General features: G+C 37.1%; 2 protein-coding genes, 1 non-coding gene and 2 pseudogenes across 5 annotated transcripts; 3 read left to right on the top strand and 2 right to left on the bottom strand.

Moving 5' to 3' along the window:
* Nucleotides 926–1,446, top strand: LOC104711787 (G patch domain and ankyrin repeat-containing protein 1 homolog). The gene has a single exon (XM_010428550.2). It carries the CDS (start codon nucleotides 1,087–1,089, stop codon nucleotides 1,444–1,446), a length of 360 nt encoding a protein of 119 aa, XP_010426852.1. The 5' UTR covers nucleotides 926–1,086.
* Nucleotides 1,615–1,686, top strand: TRNAC-GCA. Its single transcript has one exon. It is a non-coding gene; the product is annotated as a tRNA-Cys (tRNA).
* LOC104711786 (probable sucrose-phosphatase 3b) lies at nucleotides 1,646–4,095 on the bottom strand. 3 transcript variants are annotated; one of them, XM_010428548.2, is made up of 8 exons: nucleotides 3,937–4,095; nucleotides 3,578–3,657; nucleotides 3,080–3,484; nucleotides 2,789–2,983; nucleotides 2,407–2,697; nucleotides 2,136–2,322; nucleotides 1,977–2,023; nucleotides 1,646–1,887 (listed from the first exon to the last, which is right to left on the bottom strand). In XM_010428548.2, the coding sequence occupies exons 2-8, from the start codon at nucleotides 3,635–3,637 to the stop codon at nucleotides 1,798–1,800; spliced, it is 1,275 nt and encodes a 424-aa protein (XP_010426850.1). In that variant the 5' UTR covers nucleotides 3,638–3,657; nucleotides 3,937–4,095; the 3' UTR covers nucleotides 1,646–1,797. The 3 variants fall into 3 exon arrangements, with proteins under 3 accessions (XP_010426850.1, XP_010426851.1, XP_010426849.1); XM_010428549.2 differs by having other exon boundaries at nucleotides 3,578–3,652; nucleotides 3,937–4,067; XM_010428547.2 differs by having other exon boundaries at nucleotides 3,857–3,948.
* On the bottom strand, nucleotides 7,009–8,636 carry LOC104715579 (annotated as a pseudogene).
* Nucleotides 10,406–17,944, top strand: LOC104715578 (annotated as a pseudogene).

Here is a 22,472-nt window from a genome sequence, read left to right as displayed (position 1 = left end):
TTTCAATAATAAATTTTATTTTTTCATCATCAGCACTAATAATACTATAAAAGAGTTTATGAAATTCATCATTAATAAGAGAATAACATTCAAACAATGCATTGACTAGTTTTTTTTTTTGCATTATTTAAAATTTAATAAGTTAATAAATTAATGTCTACAACTTCAATTATTTATTTCTTATTCTTATAGTTGTTTGTTTTAATTAGTTTTCAAACAAAATTTCATATATGATTGATTTATATTTTTTAAAATTTTAATTTATCATTAATAAAATTTATTTTGTCATTAAAATGTTATATAAATTAATTTTTGACATAATATATATTTATTATTAATATTTATAATAATAATAAAAATAACAGCTACAGCTTTAAAAGTTGTTGGTAAACAATCAGATTTTAACAGTTAAAGTTTCTACAGTCAAAGCATCTACAGCCAAATTCTCTACCGCTAAAATTTTAAAGTCAAAATCTTTACAGCCAAAAGTAACAGCCGTTACCAATCAGGGCCAACATAATCGATTGCTATTTTAGTATATATTTTTTTTTTTGCTTCAGTTAGATAAATTAAAAAATAAATATTGGATCAACATTTGAATCGGTTTAATTTTGTCAACTAGTTGAACCGGTTTCTAAGTCTAATGTTCTGGTTTGAGGTGTATTGCATCGGTTCGTTACAATAACAATTCACAAACTAAATGACCTAAATAAATTTAGGGATAAGTTGGGTTATTTGCATCACTCGAGTTTTTCATTAGAGAAGGGTTATAAAGAGGCCGAGGCCTTCTATAAATTTACTCGAAGCGATTTTTTTGGGGCGTAGTTTTCCTTAAGCTTATCTCGTCGATTCTAGGGTTTCTAGCCTTCTTTTGTTCCACGACTGCTTGAGTTTCACGTTTTGATTTGTTACGGACTGTCATTGACTCTGCCTTGTACACGGAGAGAAACGTCGGTTTGTTCAGCTCCGTAATAAGCACTAGCTATTTCGAGGAAGGTACACAGAGACTGGGTGGGAGCAGAGACAAATATTCAAAGGAGGATAAAAACAGAAAAGTCTCAAAATAGTGAAAACGTGTCCAACGTTATGGGCGAGTCCTCTGGATCAAGCAATTCATCGGCTGCTATCGATTCTTCTAACATTGGTTTTCAGCTCCTAAAGAAGCATGGCTGGAAGGAAGGTACTGGTCTTGGAATCGCTGAACAAGGTATATTGGTGCCTATACAAGCAGAGCCAAAACATAACAAACAAGGACTAGGATCTAAAAAACCAGCTAAGAGAAAAGCGGCGGCACAGCCTCGGGTTACAGATTCTGAAGAAGTATCAAAGACGACGAACAAGAAACTCTCTAAGAAATTGCGGAAGACGATCGAGCACGAAAAACTTTTAGCAGAAAAAGAATTTGAACGAGCCTTCCGCATGGAGTTCTGGCCTGATAATGTATAACTATATCTTCTCATTATTTTGTTCTAGTTTACCTTAGAGATATTCCAATAGCTTATTTTTGTACTGCATAATCTGAAATACTCTGTTTCCTATGGCCTTTTTCTATGAAAAATACGAGGTTTATAAGTTTAAAGTTAAATGGTTTTAGATAGCCAAGTGTACAACAATGGGTCCATAGCTCAGTGGTAGAGCATTTGACTGCAGATCAAGAGGTCACCGGTTCGAACCCGGTTGGGCTTTCTTTAAAGATTACCAAAAAAAAGTTCAAAACTTATATATGGGGAAAGGGAAGACAAATCTTGAAGAATGTTCATACCATATAAGAAAGAGAAGAACAGTCTCCAAAAATATTCAGAGAATCCAACGACTGTTATCATCATCCTTCACCTCTGAGTCCTCTGACCATATCTGCTTCACCTTCTCCCACACTAAATCTCCTCCCTGCAGAGATTCCAAATCATTTTTTTCTTTCATTCATCTGTTCAAGATACTAAAAATCATAGCTCATTTGAATAGTAAGAATCTGATACCTTTGAAGTGAATTCAACAGTTGTTGTGCAGCATTTACGTTCATCCTCTGCCAATAAAAAAACAAACAATCAAAGTTAGTATTTAAAAATCATAGAACTTGTTCATATCAGTCATCATCAAAGATCATATTGCAAAAATATAATGCCGTCTTTTCTTACCACATTGTTCCCACTTAGCAAACTTCACTATACATTTCTCAGGAGTGTTGTCCATTACCAGAACCTGATCTACCCAAACCCAAAATTTCTTCCCTCTTTTGTCACCATAACACTTCTGTAGCTCATCAATGGTGTCTCTCAGAGATTTCTCAGCACCTGATGGATGTACAAAGACAGCACTTTGGTGCTGAGAATTGTTACAAAGAAAAAGATAGGAGTTAGTCCGGTGGAGACATAAATATAGATTCCATTTTGCATCAAAGTTACTCACACATGACTCTTTGAAGCTGGATACGTAAGTCTCATAGTTCTTGATCTCACCGCGTCTCAATCTCTCGTAGAACAAGTAAAACCTCACAACCTCTTGACCAGGATTCCCAACATCCCTCTTAAGTTTCAAGAATTCAGAAACATCTCTTGGAGAAAGATTTGGACCAAGCTTAAAATGACCAATGGCTTGAATAATCCCATCCGCACACCTCTCTGTCGAATGTATAACCTTTGGATTGTTCAAAGCATTTTCAGAACGCCACTTCAATAGCTCTTCTTGTGAATTACTCACCTTCACAATGCACATTGACAAGAACAAGTCAGATTCTTTTATTAAGAATGAAGAGATCGTGATGACTGATGAGTTAACATTAGTACATTACCATGACACCGTGAACATCAGGAATGCTAAATAGTTCAGCATCGTGTTCAGAGTCACCACAAGCAAGAGTATTAACCGGGAATATTCCTTCAGTCTGCAGCTTCTTGAGCAGATACTCGAGAGCTTCTCCTTTACCTGCACCTCGCGGTATAACATCCACGTTCTTTCCCCAACTGTAAATTATCTTAACATCCAACTGTAAAAAATTAAAGTAAATACATTACCTTTCAAGTAACAAAGATCCCACAAGAATTAGAAAACACAAAAAAAGATACAAGTATAAACACTTAACGCCACGTTTCTCCAGCAATTGTGATAGTTCCTTGGTCAATGCCTCACCTTTACCTTCATCAATGTAAAAGCTGACCTTGTGTAGCCTCTGCTCAGTTTTTGGCTGAAGAGTTAACTCAGGGAACTTTTTAGTTTCTTCCAAGACTATTTCCCTGTTCCATTTATCACTGTTCAAAGTTTCAACCCAAGCGTGGTCAGGAACCATGGAGTTACCAAACGCTATCTCGGTTCCTATTGATGTAATGATGATATCAGGGGTCAACAAAGGTTTCTCTTTTCTCAATTCTTTGTAAAGAATTGGTGATCTTGCTGTTGAGAATACTAAAAGAGAGTCACGGCGATAAGCATCTTCCCACAATGAATTGAACCTGAGAAGAGAGAGGTTCTCATGATCTTGATGATCAACCTGTCAAAACGTGAAAATCACATCAAGAATCCTATTTATTTCATTTGGCTGAAGAAAAAACAAAGAGAGAGTTACAGAACCATCTCCTCCTACCATGGTATGATCAAGGTCTGAGACAATCATGAGAGGTGGATGAGAAATCAAACGCTCCATAGGTACTATATTACTCTGTCCTGTACAGAGGCAAGAGGGTTTTGGCATATGGGTTTTGTTCTTTTAACATTCAAACAATTGGTAAAGAAGAGAGCAAAACAAAAGCAGATAAAGAGCAGGACAAGATTCTATTTACTACAAGTTGAGATAAAATGTAGATTCTATAACTCATGTCTAAACCCAGTTCAATAACAGATTAAAAAAATTCGATTTTGATACCAATTCCAAGCATCAAACAACATGAAAGCCCCCATCAAAACGTTTCTAAGTGAGGAGATGAGTGAGAAGGATCAGAAAACCTTGTGTAAATCGCTTCTTCTTCTTCTTCTGCAAGTTGAGAGAAACGAGAAAAAAGGTTCTCTTTTTTTTTTTTGTTTTTGGTTTTTGTTCTTTTGTTTGCTTTCCGGAGAAGAAGAAGGAGAAGGAGAGAATAACACTCACACACACTATTCCGCGTGTTGGACATATAGCGATAGTTCAAGGACCACGTAGTTAATGCCGCCCCATCCACCCATAAAGCAAAGATCAACGGTCAGGATCATTCGAGCATTAAAAAGAGGAAAGAATATTTGTTTCTCTTGTTCGTTTCTGTTTAGTTCAGAGTATCTGCAATAGAAAGATTGGGTCTTTTCAACTCCCAAGTCAAAAATATTCTTTTAATAGACAATGTTTAAAATTTTAGGTTTCTTTAAAGATAGTGAACATATTGAGGTTGTGATAATTGTGTCTACTAAAACTTGTGGGCAGTTTCTTAAAGCATAGTAGTAGTATTACTTTAAAGCATAGTAGTAGTATTATTTTATTTATTAGAAACAGTGTTCAAGAAAGCGGTTTAGGCGGCTGCCTAGGCGCCGTTTAGGCGCTAGGCGCTCAACAGACGCCTAGATGACCGTCTAGACCACCTAAAATCACAGTATTATTTTAATATATATTTTTAATTTTTAACTACATATATCTAAAGTTTTAAGGTTTATATTCATATACATATATATATATAAATGTTCCTATTTTATTCATCTAAATTAAATAAATGCATTTTTATAATTTTAGTTTATGATTTATTTTTTGAATTCCTTCTAACATATATTTTTACATAATTTCATATATAATATTATATATATAATGTTTTATATTATAAACGCCTAAACCGCCTAAAAACGCCTAAATTCTGACTAAGCGTTCTAGGCGTTAGGCATTGGATCACCGCCCAGCGCTTTCTTGAACACTGCTTAGAAATTATTATACCCTTGGGAATATGTGGGGGAGACGATTTTAAAAAGTTCACAATTTAAAGTCTATTAACATAATAACTACATTAAAGCTTATGGAAATTTCCAAGAAGATGAGAAAAGGAAAAAGGAAGAATAGGGAATTAGCATTATTGCATGAATAATAATGATTCTCTTCGGCCGAGTAGCATAAATTCAGATTGTTTGTATACTTTTTTGGGAAAATTGATTTAAAACGACATTTTTTCTTCAATTTGTCCCATTATGCATTTTACGCTAAATTTGCCACTATGCCTAAATTACTCTTTAAAAAAATGAAACTAACTTTTAAGCAATTTTAAAATTGCAATCACCTAAAAACAAATTCTAGAAATAAGAAAAAGGTTGCCATAAGGTGTTTTTGATGAAAATTTGGTGTTTTAACATTGAAAAAAATTATTCTGCAACATTTAGAATATATTTTCTACTAATTGTATATATTCTGAAGATATTAGATTATAAATTCTACATACTGTACATGTTCTAAATAATGTAGATTACAAATTTTTCGCACTCTACTTGTTCTGAAAACTTTAGAATAAATATATCTTCTAAAACTTTTAGAAGTCGGATTTTGTATTTGTTCTACAGAAATTAGAATATATATTCTACACATAACTCTATATTCTACAAATTTTAGAATTTGTTTTCTTCACTTTATACATATTCTACTGAAGTCAGAATATGAAATCTACATTTTATCATGTGTCCTGCGAAAATTAGAACACTAATTCTACACTTTCCTTCCAGGTTCTTCATAATTTAGAAAGTATATTCTACTATTATGTTAGACAAGGAAACTGAATCCAAAATTTAAGGAAACCAAAATATTTACGTAATCCCAAAATTATGCTAATCATATATATTCTTAAGATTACGTTCTAATATGTTTAGAAAACGTATTCTGAAAACATTAAACATTTTTAATCGATTTTGTTTAAGGTTTTTCAACATTTTCCAACCTAAATTTCATTCAAGAGTTCATTTTGCAGTATGTTGCAAATCTATGTAACATATGGTGTATGGAGATGTATCGGCTAAAATTTCGGGAGTATTTCAAATTATCCAAAAAATTAGATCAAATTCAAGTAAATCATTTAATTGTTTCTTACAATTAGGGTAGGTTTTAAGGTATATTTGTTAGTATAATTTAAAATATTTCATAATTAAGTAAGTAATAAAATCTTTACCATTTAGTTTTTTGGTTAGAATCATAATAGTATTTAATTAGATTTCCTAATCATAATCAATCAAATCACTAATAATACGGTTTTGTATGATAATTACAATATTTTCAAATATTAAGATCTCTTTATATAAATACTATGTCAACAAATTATATTTTTCTAATTCTTGTTTCCTAAAATCTAGTTATCTGGACTACCACTTTTTGGAAACTTTTTAAATTGAGAAAGTCTATTAAATTTATTTCTGTTTTTAATAAAAGAAATAAATAAAGTTTAATCAATTTAAGTTTTTTGTAATTCTTGTTTCCTAAATTATAGTTTTGGTGGAATACTATGTTTGGATATAGGGTCCGAATAAGGTACTGTTTGGCTCTGATTTTTTGGTTAAATGTAACTCATTTAATATCTGTTTGGCTTCCAAGATTATACATATCCTTATTCCTATTTGAGTGACATTTCATTGTAATAATTTCTAACCCTATGTCTTTTTATTAAAAATGATTTCCTTTTAATAGTATAAAGTATAGATTATCAATAAAAATTAACATATAATTTTAGTCATTATCCCCCGCCTTAGTCAACATAAAATTAATAAACGATTGCCAACATTTATAAGATGTGATATTTGATATCTCACATATAAATAAACTTACAACGAAACAAAATTCAGAATTAATCTTCTCAGACGAAGGGAGGAGAGACCAAGTGAAAACAACTCTGAGTAATATTCAACATAAAATAAAAGGACTTTTTGGTCTTTTACTTATATTGTATTCAAATACAAATATCAAATTACAAAACAAACATAATTGCATTCGGATACAATTTATGGATACGTGAACCAATAATACAAACGAACGTCATCTAGATGTTGCGTCTAGATACTACGTCTTGATACTGTATCCAGATATTTTGTCTAGTTCACCAAACGAACAGGGCCATGATTAGCCATATGGGTGATACTACCATCATCAAGCTTGATCACTCTAGCAGCATCGCCTTTGATCATTGCATAATTCCAAAGTTTAAATCTATTATTAATTTATTATTATTAGTGAAGTAGGTATAATTCTTCAAAAGTCCCTGGTACTCGGAACTAACATCATCATTCTTGACTAATCTCTCATCTTCTTCGCTACTCATTCCAACATTATTAATGAAGTAGATAGAATTCTTCAAACATCCATGGTACTCGGAGGCTACTACCGTACGTAAAACAACTGTCCCTACTCCCTAACCACAATGAGTGCCTTGTCTTCCAAGGAACTTACCTCAACCCATTTTGCCAAATCCTCCTCCATCTTATAAACCTTAAAACCAATGGTCCTCTCGATACCAGCTTCCTCTAGCTCTAGGCGAAGTTGATAAAAATGCATAAATCTCCACAATAGTCCACGAATCTCTTGTCTTTGCAACATTCATATCCGTAGTAGTCCATTGGAGTTGAAGGTGTGAATTTAACGAGGCTGAGCTGTGATAAATCAATCCACCAAATTGCGCCGGTTACATGTAAGGCATATATAGACTTGTCCTCTGTGAAGTATAATGTCCGAGAAATCTTCACCTTGGTTTTTGATTTTTGTCCAAATTCTACTTTTTTCTCCACTCTTGTAGATGCAGTACTAGATTTTCTCATCGTGGCCGATTGCAAAAAACGTATTTTCTAGGAAAACAACTTTAGACAACATATGTGATGGTCGTTTTGTATCGTTCAAGTCTCCAATGAAATAGTCATCATATACATGAATCTCGTACGATTTGCGAATCTCTGAAACCCCAAAGTTCAATAGGTCTAGTGTTCGGCGCCGGCGGCAAGAGGTGATGAGCTGGCGAGAGAGAGGAGACCAAGAGACTAGTCTTACTTGATTCAGAGACTTGTCTTGTTCTGATTAGCCACCCTTTGTTAGATCTATCTCCAATGGTTTTCTCTATTTTTTCCTTTATAATAGAGATCTCTATAATAAAGATAGTTTTGCTCCAATGGTTTTCTTTATTTTTTCCTCTACAAAAGAATATTCCAAATAGATTCTATTTTTATTTTACAATTAACACCTTTTATTTTAAAAAATTGCAAACTAACCCATTTTACTTTGAATTTTGTAACACTTTCATAAAATTATCTTTTACATATGGTAGTCTCAATATTTTAGAATAAATATTTATACTTAAATTTATATTATTAGTTCTTAAAAATACTTATTTTATTTATTTTGGTCATACATAAAAGAAGTTAAAGATTAAGAAGACTACTTTGTAAATAAAATAGTTCATCTCTATATATAGAAAAAAAATAGAGATGGATTGGAGCAAAAATTATTCTATAATAGAGTATAGAGGCAAAAATAGAGTACCATTGGAGATGCTCTTAGAACATGAAGGAAGCTTGCGTTGAAAGCTGTTCGATACACCCTATTTAGTCGCAGCCGCTGAGCGCAAAGATTTACAGATGCTACGGATACGGAGGACGTCGACGTTGGATGAGAAGCGGTTTGCAGTAAAATCGACGAGTTCTTCAGGTAAATCAGACCACTCAAGTTTGTCCATCTTTGAATTAATCGACGAGCTCTATTAAATTCGGGCTTTACTGTTGGCTTCCAACTCAAAACCAATTGGCAATGAGTGGAGAGGCCCTTACCCTTTGTATATTACTTAAATCCCTTCACATTGATGGGAGAGAGCAATTCACGTGGGTGAGAGGAGAAAATCGTGGGTGGGTGAGAAAAATAGAGAGTGGGGTCGTTCAATTGTGAATATTCCTCTCTAGATGTTTTTTTGTTCCCACATGACCAACACACTTTGTCTGATTCTTCTTTTCCTTTAATTCTCTGTATCCTCTATTTCTTATGTAAAACTCATCACGCCCGGCTTTACTCCAAAATCATTCTTTTGATTGTCACTTTTACTTTTCCTTTTCCGTNTGTTCTGATTAGCCACCCTTTGTTAGATCTATCTCCAATGGTTTTCTCTATTTTTTCCTTTATAATAGAGATCTCTATAATAAAGATAGTTTTGCTCCAATGGTTTTCTTTATTTTTTCCTCTACAAAAGAATATTCCAAATAGATTCTATTTTTATTTTACAATTAACACCTTTTATTTTAAAAAATTGCAAACTAACCCATTTTACTTTGAATTTTGTAACACTTTCATAAAATTATCTTTTACATATGGTAGTCTCAATATTTTAGAATAAATATTTATACTTAAATTTATATTATTAGTTCTTAAAAATACTTATTTTATTTATTTTGGTCATACATAAAAGAAGTTAAAGATTAAGAAGACTACTTTGTAAATAAAATAGTTCATCTCTATATATAGAAAAAAAATAGAGATGGATTGGAGCAAAAATTATTCTATAATAGAGTATAGAGGCAAAAATAGAGTACCATTGGAGATGCTCTTAGAACATGAAGGAAGCTTGCGTTGAAAGCTGTTCGATACACCCTATTTAGTCGCAGCCGCTGAGCGCAAAGATTTACAGATGCTACGGATACGGAGGACGTCGACGTTGGATGAGAAGCGGTTTGCAGTAAAATCGACGAGTTCTTCAGGTAAATCAGACCACTCAAGTTTGTCCATCTTTGAATTAATCGACGAGCTCTATTAAATTCGGGCTTTACTGTTGGCTTCCAACTCAAAACCAATTGGCAATGAGTGGAGAGGCCCTTACCCTTTGTATATTACTTAAATCCCTTCACATTGATGGGAGAGAGCAATTCACGTGGGTGAGAGGAGAAAATCGTGGGTGGGTGAGAAAAATAGAGAGTGGGGTCGTTCAATTGTGAATATTCCTCTCTAGATGTTTTTTTGTTCCCACATGACCAACACACTTTGTCTGATTCTTCTTTTCCTTTAATTCTCTGTATCCTCTATTTCTTATGTAAAACTCATCACGCCCGGCTTTACTCCAAAATCATTCTTTTGATTGTCACTTTTACTTTTCCTTTTCCGTTGTCCATACTCTTTTCTGTAGATTCCTCAATAGCAGAAAACCAAAAACAAAAATTAAAAACACAAGGATTCTAAAAAATATTTACAGTGATACCTTTGGGACTTCCTCCCAAGTGAGCTTGTTTAAAGTGTCTGAGCTTGACTTTGCATACTCCTTATGCTTTGGGAGGGTCATAGAGAGGTTTTGTAGACCCCTCTAGAATGTCTTGTCTAGCCATATACTCTTTAACATTCTTCCCAGGTTCAATAAGAAAAGATCTTCTCTTCTTCATTATCCCCAACCTCTGCCTTGCTTTTCTTGGAGAAGAAATTTTAACTTTTCCTTGAAGCTGCATGATTTGCCCTCTCATCTCCTTCAACATGGCTGTTAACTCCGTCACTGTATCCCTTAGAATCTTGGTTGTTTGGAGTTCAGACAAACTGTCAAGCGCGAGAGGACTTGTCTCTTGCGCTTGGTGATCAGGAAGCAGGTCTCGACGCTTAGGGAGGGTAACAATTGCACTCGAGTTGGAGAATGGTCGAGTGACACTTTGAGTTTTCTCTTTGGTTACCAAAACCTCTGTTTCTGCCTCATTCACACACTCAAAGATGTCAAACCCAACTTTCTGATCTTTCTCTTCAATCACGAAGGTCTGTCCGTCAATAGTTGGTTTCTTCTTAGAATCCTTCATATCAAACTTCATCTTGAAGTTTTTACCCAGATTGAGATAAATCATCCCCTTCTTGACATCAATGACTACTCCAGCTGTAGCTAAGAAAGGTCTTCCCAGGATTAGTGGATCTTTAGGCTCTTCATCAATTCCCAGCACCACAAAGTCAGTAGGAATCTCAGCTAGTCCAATTTTGATGGGCAAGTTCTCTAGTAGACCATGAGGCAATCTAGTAGTCATATCTGCCAATATTAAGCGGAGGTTGCATGACTTGTATTTGTTGAATCCTAGCCTCTGAGCTACAGAGAGTGGCATGAGGCTTAATGAAACACCAAGGTGACATAGGCACTTTTTGAAGGCCAATGGACCTAGAGAACAAGGCAAGGTGAAAGAACCAGGGTCCTCTAGCTTCTTTGGGATAATCATCTTCTGAATAACAGTCTTGCATTCATGAATAACCTCACCTATGACATTTAGTACCCTCTCATCTTCCAGAGCCTTAGCTTGAGCTCCTTTAGCTATCTCCTCCTTCTCTTTGGTCCTTTCTGTTACCAAATTAGTTAAAAACTTTTGATATTGAGGCACAAGTGCAAATGCATCAAGCAAAGGCATCCTAAGTTCAATCTCACTGACTTGTTTTTCAAACAAAGTTTTATACTTCTCAGTAAGCTGCTTCTTAAACCTCACTGGAAATGGGAGAGGTGGCTTGTATGGTGGAGGAATGAATCTCACAAGTTTATCCTTGGGAGCAGCAGGTTCTTTTGTAGCTTCATGATCAGATTGCTTGGCTGACTTAATTGGATCCTTGAGCATAACGACAGGATCCTTTATCTGAACTTCATCTTGAAGAAAATCCTCCCCATCTAAACTCTCATTGTCCTCAATGAGCCGTACATCTATAGCTTGGGTGGTGATTGCAAGGATAATAGCATAGTCCTTGGGGTTTTGAACTGCTTTTCCAGGTAGTTGGCCATGTGTTGGGGTAGAAGCAGTCTTGCCTTCCATATACTTCATCTTGGAGTTAAGAGCTTCAAATTTGATGTTCAAATCATTGTAAGAACATTCCATCCTCTGACTGAGTTCAGCAAACTTCTTGGCAGTATCCATGGAACCGCTAGCTTGACCTTGAAGAAGTTGTTGCATCATTTGTTTCATTTATTGATCAGGAGTTTGAGTCGGAGGAACTGGTTGAGGGCGAAAGCCTGGCGGTGGTCCTGAGGGAGCTTGGTAACCTTGTTGGAACTGTTGTTTAGGCACGAATCCTTGATTGTAAGGCACAAAAGGCCTTTGTTGACCTTGTTGCTGCTGCTGAGGAGAGTACACTTGATCTTGTGGATTTGCAACGTTGGTGCTCCGGTAAGACAAATTGGGGTTTGTCTTATAGGGGTTGTAACCCTTGTTGTATCCACCTTGGTTCTGGACGTAGCTGATCTCTTCAGACTGCTCACCCTCCCCATCCTGAACTTGAAAAGGGTCATCCTCAGGTACGAAATGGACAGTATGCTGCTGACTTAGCAAGAGGCGGTCATGCTTGTCATTGACATTCTTAAGGTCTCTCTTGTACTTCTCCTCAGACCCAGCATCGCCTCTAACTGTGCGGTCATAATCTTCATTTTATTTGCCGTCAGACTGGGCGAGATTCTCAACCAGTTGCCATCCTTCATTCTTTGTTCAGGAATTTACCGTTAGAAGCAGTGTCAAGCAGCATCCGGATTTTTGGAAGTACACTACGGTATAGAGTGCTCAGCAGTGACTCGTTGCTGAAACCATGGTGTGGACACGGGCTCTAGTAACCCTTGAAACGCTCCCAGGCTTCACATAATGATTCTGAGCTCTTCTGAGTAAAACCAGAGATGTCATTCCTGAGACGTGCTGTTCTGGTGTTGGAGAAGAACTTGGCCAAGAAGGCTTTCTTGCAGTCGTCCCAAGTGGTGATGGTTCCCTTGGGAATGTTTTTCTCCCACTGATGAGCTTTATCTCCCAAGGAGAATGGGAAGAGGCGTAACTTGTAACCATCCTCACTCACGCCGTTGATCTTGGTGAGACTGCACAGATGGTCGAACTCGTTCAAGTGGTCGAGTGGATCCTCCATAGGCAACCCGTGAAACTTGTTTCCTTGGAACATGGAGATCAGAGCACTTTTGATTTCGAAGTTGTTGTTCTGCACGGCAGGAGGAACGATTCCAGCATGCTGAGTGTGAGTGTTCAGTGCATCCCCAACACTAATGTTTCGTGGTCTCGGATATGGTCCTTGAGGTTGTTCCATAGTGACTGGTGCGAGATGATCAGTGAGAAGACGAGATTGTCGTGGTCTTTGCAACCGATTGATGTCGTCAATAGCAGGAAGGAGATTCTGATGCCCTCTTGATCTGGTGTGCATGCAAGGTTGCAATCAACAGGTACCTGAGATGCAAAACAAACAAGCAAACAACCAAAACAAGTTAGTACTCATAATAATTGTGTAACAGAACTTAATCTTGCAAAACTTGAAATCTTAAATGTAGCAAAACGATTCCCAAATGGCAGCGGCGCCAAACTGATACTAAGATTTTTGTGTGTCCTTCCTAGCAGGTTCAATTATCCTTATGTGTTGTAGTACTTAAGGTGTCAATCCAAATGGGATGTTGCTAGCAATCAAGATGCAATCAAGATATTACAAGTCAAGCCAATTCAAAGAGAGTGTTTGTCTAACAATCCTAGAATGATCAAATTGCAAATGAGTTACAGAACTAGAAACGAGAATGCATGAAAAGAAGCGAAAATGAATGAAAACAGAAACGAGTCTAAGCAACAACTTGATGGCAAGATGAAAAACAGTCTCAGGAATGCAATATCAATCAAAAAGATAGAAGTCTTAAGGATGGGAGTAATCGATGTCAGTGGAGTCTCCTAGTCTATAGAGTGTTTAACATGCCACAAGCNACATGGAGATCAGAGCACTTTTGATTTCGAAGTTGTTGTTCTGCACGGCAGGAGGAACGATTCCAGCATGCTGAGTGTGAGTGTTCAGTGCATCCCCAACACTAATGTTTCGTGGTCTCGGATATGGTCCTTGAGGTTGTTCCATAGTGACTGGTGCGAGATGATCAGTGAGAAGACGAGATTGTCGTGGTCTTTGCAACCGATTGATGTCGTCAATAGCAGGAAGGAGATTCTGATGCCCTCTTGATCTGGTGTGCATGCAAGGTTGCAATCAACAGGTACCTGAGATGCAAAACAAACAAGCAAACAACCAAAACAAGTTAGTACTCATAATAATTGTGTAACAGAACTTAATCTTGCAAAACTTGAAATCTTAAATGTAGCAAAACGATTCCCAAATGGCAGCGGCGCCAAACTGATACTAAGATTTTTGTGTGTCCTTCCTAGCAGGTTCAATTATCCTTATGTGTTGTAGTACTTAAGGTGTCAATCCAAATGGGATGTTGCTAGCAATCAAGATGCAATCAAGATATTACAAGTCAAGCCAATTCAAAGAGAGTGTTTGTCTAACAATCCTAGAATGATCAAATTGCAAATGAGTTACAGAACTAGAAACGAGAATGCATGAAAAGAAGCGAAAATGAATGAAAACAGAAACGAGTCTAAGCAACAACTTGATGGCAAGATGAAAAACAGTCTCAGGAATGCAATATCAATCAAAAAGATAGAAGTCTTAAGGATGGGAGTAATCGATGTCAGTGGAGTCTCCTAGTCTATAGAGTGTTTAACATGCCACAAGCAAACTAACACTAAACAATGAACATCACAACTAGCTAATCCAATCTCTTGACAGAAGCTACTCATAATCAACCATTTCCAAACCTAGCTCTCGCTAGAGAAACATGATCAAGCAGGCTTGACAAACAAGTTCATTCACGTCAACAAACATCCTAGACAACTAATCTCTTAGGCTAGGAATGTATGTCTCTGGCACTAGTTGGTCATGCATTTCATCAAACATCTTTTGGGTGTGGAAATGTCTAAGACCTAGTTCCAATTGATCAGAGAGANAACAACCAAAACAAGTTAGTACTCATAATAATTGTGTAACAGAACTTAATCTTGCAAAACTTGAAATCTTAAATGTAGCAAAACGATTCCCAAATGGCAGCGGCGCCAAACTGATACTAAGATTTTTGTGTGTCCTTCCTAGCAGGTTCAATTATCCTTATGTGTTGTAGTACTTAAGGTGTCAATCCAAATGGGATGTTGCTAGCAATCAAGATGCAATCAAGATATTACAAGTCAAGCCAATTCAAAGAGAGTGTTTGTCTAACAATCCTAGAATGATCAAATTGCAAATGAGTTACAGAACTAGAAACGAGAATGCATGAAAAGAAGCGAAAATGAATGAAAACAGAAACGAGTCTAAGCAACAACTTGATGGCAAGATGAAAAACAGTCTCAGGAATGCAATATCAATCAAAAAGATAGAAGTCTTAAGGATGGGAGTAATCGATGTCAGTGGAGTCTCCTAGTCTATAGAGTGTTTAACATGCCACAAGCAAACTAACACTAAACAATGAACATCACAACTAGCTAATCCAATCTCTTGACAGAAGCTACTCATAATCAACCATTTCCAAACCTAGCTCTCGCTAGAGAAACATGATCAAGCAGGCTTGACAAACAAGTTCATTCACGTCAACAAACATCCTAGACAACTAATCTCTTAGGCTAGGAATGTATGTCTCTGGCACTAGTTGGTCATGCATTTCATCAAACATCTTTTGGGTGTGGAAATGTCTAAGACCTAGTTCCAATTGATCAGAGAGAAACTAGTATTTCTAACTCTAGTCCAGAAGGAAATAATACAAATCAAAGCTTAAACACCCTACATATTAAGATCCTCCACCTAATCTATCCCATCTTCAAGAACTCTAACACTACTCGGATCTAGAAATTATCATCAACGATACAAACTCAGAAAACATTGAATCAAGCATCATTAGATAGATAAAAATAAGATGAACAACTTTGTAGAAGGAATCAAATGCATAAACTGAATAAACTTGAAGATATCGGATTACAAGGTCTCAAAACGTTTAGGTGGCTAGGTAAAACCTTAAAGAAAAGAACAAAACGAGATAAAAGATGTCCTGGGCAAAGACTTAACAAAATATATATTCATAGTCCAACATGAAAAGCCCTAAAACATAAAACGACAAGTTAAAGAGTCGATTTGGAAATCTCCTAAAGCGTGTGAGGCGGAGCGTCTTCCTTCCTGACATGTGCGATCGAGTCAGTGCACGTCGAGTGGAATGCAATCTCATCGTGGCTCGACCCAGGTGGCTCGACTGGCGGCTCGACTGGTGCGTTTCCGACGTCTCCTAGATACCTGAAATAACTCCAATATGCAAGATGTAAGCAAGACCAATGCAAAGACTACCTAGATATGCATATTATGCAAAAGAGACTGAAAACAATGCAAAACAATGAGTTAAGAGAACCAAATGAATAACAAATGCATGATGAAAGAGTATAAAATATATACATATCACACATCTTTCCGATGTGGGATATTTTACACTAATACCTCTCCCCCCCTCTCAGGGATGACTATATGAAGCGTGGACATATGTGGGAACAACATCCACGAGGTGGCCCAACAATCAACCTGCTCTAATACTATATTAAATTCGAGCTTTACTGTATGATTCCAACTCAAAATCAATTGGCAATGAGTGAAGAGACCCTAACCCTTTATATATTACTTAAATCCCTTCGCATCTTTCGGATGTGAGATATTTTACACTAACAAGCTCTCTTTGTTTTTTTTTGTCTTTTATTACTTGTCTAAAAAACTTCACAACAGAAACCCTAAGATTAAAACTTCAAAAGTATTTATATTTCCATATATCTTACCCTAGAGAAAAGATAAATCCCGAATCTGCTGAGTTAGGGTTTCTTTTTTCTTGTTTTTTTGGCGAATAATAAATAAAGTAAGTAGAAGTTTAAAATATAATGTTGAGTTTTCTCATTAAAATTACATACACATATTTACACATATAGATCTGTAAATTCGAGACACAAATTTGTGAAACCATGGGAGCGTGTTCATCAAGTCTTGCGATTGTAAAAGTTTTGAGGAAAAAGAAAAAGATGGCGTTACCAGAGATCTCTGAAGAGGTGGATCGATATCCTAATCAGATTTCCGGTGAAATCTCTGATGAGATTTAAGTGCGTCTCAAGGATCTGGCTTTCTCTTATCACCTCTCGATACTTCACCAACATTTACCTTAAAGCCTCATCACGCCGACGCGTGTTCTTGTATGCGAAAAAGCAGAGCGAGTATGCGTTGCTCACATCATCGACTCATGATCACTCGGACACAACCTCTGTCTCTGTGTTAAACCAAGATTGGACCATGCCGGGAATGGAAGAGCACTTCTTGAACGCTGATCGTGGCTTGGTATGTTTCCAAGCTGGGACAAGAGTGCGAATTGGTAACCTTAACACAAGGCAGCTTGTGGAATTACCAATTGTTATAAATTCTGAAGGAAAAGGTAACGATCATGTATTGTACTATTTAGGACACGATCCTGTTCATGACGAATACAAAGTTCTTAGCATAGTTTGGGAGCTCGACAACAAGGAACGTAGAGTAGTGAGATCAGAACATCGAGTATTGGTACTTGGAGCTGGAGCATCATGGAAAAAGACTAAATGCCACATTACCCATAGACCCCATATAGCCCATTATCCTCCTCCCCGAGGTATCTCCATCAACGGTGTTTTGTATTATGGGGCTTGGACTAATGCACATAGATATGTGCTTATGAGTTTTGACTTGAGTTCTGAAGAGTTCAATTTGATTGAATTACCCTATGATGCTGGCATATACCAGAAATTCCCTTGGGGGTGTCTCATGAACTACAAAGGAAAAGTAGCTGTTTTTGATTGTAATAGTTTTTTTGGTGATTGTATTATAAATGTTTGGGTAGTTGAAGATGACAACAAGAGTCAATGGTCGGATAAGAAGAGTTTTGTTTTGCCAACTCTTAACTTCTACCTTGGAGATTGCTTAGCGATAGATGGCACATGTGGCAGTGGCAAGGTTTGCGTTAGAAAGATAGATTACTGGTGGTCGAATAAACAACCCTCACACTTTTATATATATGATTTGGAGAGGAATGAGATAACTCGAAGGACTGAGATTACAAGGCGATCATTACCTGGTAGCTTCAAGGATAGCTTCGAGGATACCAATTGGTCGCAGTCAATTTTTTGGGATGATGTTGAGAGCATCATGTACTTGGAAATCTAAATTTTGTAATATGTTATACATATATATATATATATATATATTTCAATTTATTTGATTAACAAAGAGATATTAGGCCGAAGTGAAAGCCACTCGAACCAGCAACCTCGAGTCTTTTGCGATAGATCTTAGTACCATCATGTACAAGACCTTAGTCAAATTCCAATTGTTTTTGTAAGATACTTGAAAACAATTAAGCACAATGAAACTCACCTTCTGTCTCGCAATAATCGAGGATCCTCAATATAGTAGGCCCAAACTACAAAACTAACTGTTAAGGCAATGCATGAATTGATCAACGAGGGGTTAAGGTTAAACGATAGTAAAGTTGTCTTTTGCGAATCGATTAAATGAATTCCAAATTGTGTTCACATAACTTGACATGAATCATTTATACTGTGGGTGGGGTTAAGGTTATTAAAACAATGATTTAAAGTTACTTATCTATGTTTTTTTAGTGTAGAATAATATACAAGTTTTAAACCATTAATTAATAATGGTTTGTATAATGCTGCTTCCGTCTATATCTCTTAGACCTACAGTCTAAATTTGAAATCACGGAGAAAAGGAAAGAGGGAGCAAGGGTTTACAGATAGATAGGCGCAGCTTGTGAGAGCCGCAACATACAAACAAAGAGACCTAAAAGCAAACTTAAAGGACAAGAAACATAATTCTGAGTATGTGTGTTTTTTGTTGGCTCTTGTACTCTCTTTTTCTATTCTTCCCTCTTTTTTTTTTTTTTTTTGTGATTGATCAGATTCTTGTGTCAAGTTACGATAGGATTTTGTAAACACAAACACAAATCTATAAATTAATTTAAGTCCTGTAGTGAGGAAATTGAGAAATGAAAGAAAGACCACCGTGGCCTTACCACACCAGAGATCCTTGAAGAAGTGTTGATCGATATCCTAATCGGATTACCAGCGAAATCTTTAATGAGAATAAAGAGAAAGGTATGCTATAATAATAACTACAAGAGCACCGATCACTTCCTTTAAACCATTTTAGGGAACAATCCTTCTTGATGACTAATAACTTTATGTTAGGAAAAAAAAGAAACAAAAGGACGAGCCAATTAAACTTTTACAGTTTCGGTGTGGATATTGATAAATATAAACTGGCTAGATTCTTGTGAAAGTAGGAACAGAGAACAAATAGTGAAGAGAAATCTTTATTCAATATTTCTGCTTGCAGAGATACAATGACTATTACAGAGCTTATATAGGGTGGCTACAAAGTAGGAGATTAGGGCACCACATCAACACGCACACGTCAACATCGGGGAACCAAGGGCATCAAATCTGTTATGGAGAGCGACCTGTTGAGCTGTGCACGCCGTGCGTTTAAGAGTAGGTGTCGTACGGTTTGACTGTGTCAGCGCCTTGTTACCGTTGCAAGATATAGAGGTGGACTTGGTAATGGGCTCGATAATGTGTTTGAAGCCCATCTCAGTTGAGGCCTTAAGAGATTCAAAAGCAGAAGAGGAGATACCTTCTGTTTGAACTGCAGGGTCTTGGTTAATACACCCCCTCAAACTTGGAGTGGGAGGTAAGACAACGCCAAGTTTGTACCGCAGATCAAAGTATGGCTGCTGAGGAAGAGATTTCGTGAATATGTCAGCAAGTTGATATTCAGCAGGAACATGCTTGACCACCAAAGCTCCCAAGGCCACTCGTTCTCTAACAAAGTGAAAGCCGACATCAAAAGACTTGGAGCAATTGTGCATTGCAGGATTAGCAGTCAAGTAAGCAGCATATAAATTGTCACAATATAGTTCAAGTGTGATTGGTTGAGAGACACCAGTTTCTCGAAGAAGCAGATATATCCACTTTAGTTCTGATGCAGCGATAGAGAGAGTCCTGTATTCAGCTTCAGTCGAGGATCTAGAGACAGTGGGGTGGCGCTTGGCAGACCAACTGATGATGTTTGAGCCAAGGAAGGTGCAGAAACCACCAACAGACCGCCTTGTTTCTTTACAATTAGCCCAGTCACTATCACTATACGCGCGAAGTGTGGAATCAGTACAAGAGTAAATGTTGAGTCCCACTGACTGTGCCTTTGAGATATCGCAGGACCCTCTTAAGGAGATAAAAATCAGCTATTGAAGGCGAGTGCATTTTCTGGCATACGAGATTCACAGCAAACTGCATATCGGGTCTAATTAAGGTGAGATACTGAAGCTTGCCAGCTAGGCTTCGAAAATAAGTCGGATCAGTGAAAGGGACTTCCTTTCCATGCACTTTGTCGAGTTGCAGAGGTAAAGGAGTAGGCATTGGAGCGCAATCAGCCATGCCTGCAGCGACCAACATATCCATAGCATACTTTTCCTGATGAAGAAAGAGTCCCTCAGAGTGATAATGAGCTTGTATGCCCAAAAAATATTGCAGACCTCCCAAATCTTTCATTCTGAATTCCTTGTTGAGATGAGCCAGCAGAGTACTAACGAGTATAGGATTGTTACCAGTCAGAAGCATATCATCGACATAAAGAAGAAGGAACATCATGTCATTTCCTTTGAGATAGGTGAACAAGGAAGCATCAGCATAGGTGCATGTGAACCCAAAATCAAGAAGGAAAGTGCTGAACTTATCAAACCAAGCTCGAGGAGCTTGTTTTAGGCCGTAGATTGCCTTGTTGAGCTTACAAATGTAGTCTGGCTTGTCTTTGTCCTCAAACCCAGGGGGTTGGTGCATATAAACTGTTTCCTTTAAGTCTCCATGTAAGAAGGCATTCTTAACATCAAGTTGTTTGATGGTCCATTTGTGAACAGTTGCTGTATGCAAGATTGAACGCACCGTAGCAGTTCTTATCACTGGACTATAAGTTTCCATATAATCAACATCTTCCTCTTGTTCATAACCTTTAGCCACTAATCTCGCTTTTAATCTATCAAGAGATCCATCTGCCTTTAGTTTTGCTTTAAAAACCCATTTGCAACCAAGAGGATTTGGACAGACTTCAAGAGGAACTAAATCAAATGTTCCAGTCTCATGAAAGGGTTCGACTTCCTCCCCCATTGCATTAGTCAAACCTTCATCCTTGAGAGCGGTTTTCACAGTTTTTGGCTCTGGATAGCTGCTTTTAACTGTGAACAGAGCATATCTGGGATTTGGCTTGACAACACCAGATTTAGCTCTTGTAACCATAGGATGAACAGAATCAGTGGCTGGCACAGGGAATGTAGATGTAACCATAGGCTCAACAAGTACAGCTTCTGTAACCACAGGGACTTTGGTATCACAGTCATCATCATCATTGTCAGAGTCGTGAGACGAAGAGTTTGAGGGGATATCTATAGCGGTTGTTTGTAATGGCGAAGAGGAGTTGTTTACTGTAGGAGGTATGGTAAGCTCCTCAGTAGACTCCAAAACACTCTCCCCACGAACATTACAAAACTCATGATTCTCTGGACAAACAGCAGACCTTTGTGGAACTGAAGCTGTTATTAGGGCTGCAGTAGAGTTTTGAACTACAGGGCCTGGTGAAGTGAAGCTTCCCTTCCAGGATGAAAGCAAAGGAGTATCATGTGGAGATAATTTCCTGCTGAAGACGTCGACAAAAGGGAATTTAGACTCATCAAACAGTACATGTCTGTTGAAAAAAACTTTTCCTGATGGTGGATGATAGCAGCGATAACCTTTGTACTTTTCATTGTAACCGATGAAAACACACAGAAGCGATTTAGGATCAAACTTGTTGCGAGAGTAGGGGCGAAGATATGGGTAGCACACACAACCAAAGAAGCGAAGCGATGTATAAATTGGTGGTTTTCCCGTAAGCATCTCATAAGGACTCTTCTTATCAGGCAAAACTGAAGATGGAAGAAGATTTCCAAGAAACGTCGAGGTAAAGAAAGCTTTGACCCATAAATGATGTGGAAGTTTCCCTTGAAACAACATAGATAGATCGAGTTCTGTAATATGGCGATGCTTCCTCTCTGCAAGACCGTTTTGCTGCGGAGTGTAAGGACACGAAACTAGTTGTTGAATGCCACAGTTACTTAAGTGTGCAATGAACTGATTATTCATAAATTCACCCTCTCCATCACACTGAAACATAACAATTTTCTGCTGAAACTGATTTTCGACCATCTTTTGAAATTATAAAAACACAGGAAATCAGTCAGATTTAAGACGCAGAGGATAAAACCATGTAAACCTTGAATAGTTGTCAATGAAGATTACATAGTAACGAAAACCCTGAGTCGAAACCACTGGAGAAGGTCCCCATAAGTCACAGTGGATACGCTCTAAAGGTCTACTAGAAACAAAAGCAGAGGAAGTAAGAGGGAGTTTGCTAATCTTTCCCATCTGACAAGCATCACATAACCGATGACTCATCTTATTAATAACTATGGCCTTATTTTGTGAAAGTTGTTGAAGAACATCTTGATGAGGATGACCTAGCCTCATGTGCCACACCTCATCACTTGTAGCCTGTTGTCTCGCAGAGTAACACGCCATGAACCGAGGATTCTTCAACAGATACATATCCTTACGTCTGGGACCGCTGGTGAGGTGCTGCCTTGTCT

This window comes from Camelina sativa, chromosome 9 (assembly GCF_000633955.1).
Source record: "Camelina sativa cultivar DH55 chromosome 9, Cs, whole genome shotgun sequence".
Taxonomy (NCBI): Eukaryota; Viridiplantae; Streptophyta; class Magnoliopsida; order Brassicales; family Brassicaceae; genus Camelina; species Camelina sativa.
This window is presented reverse-complemented; position numbering and strand designations above follow the sequence as displayed.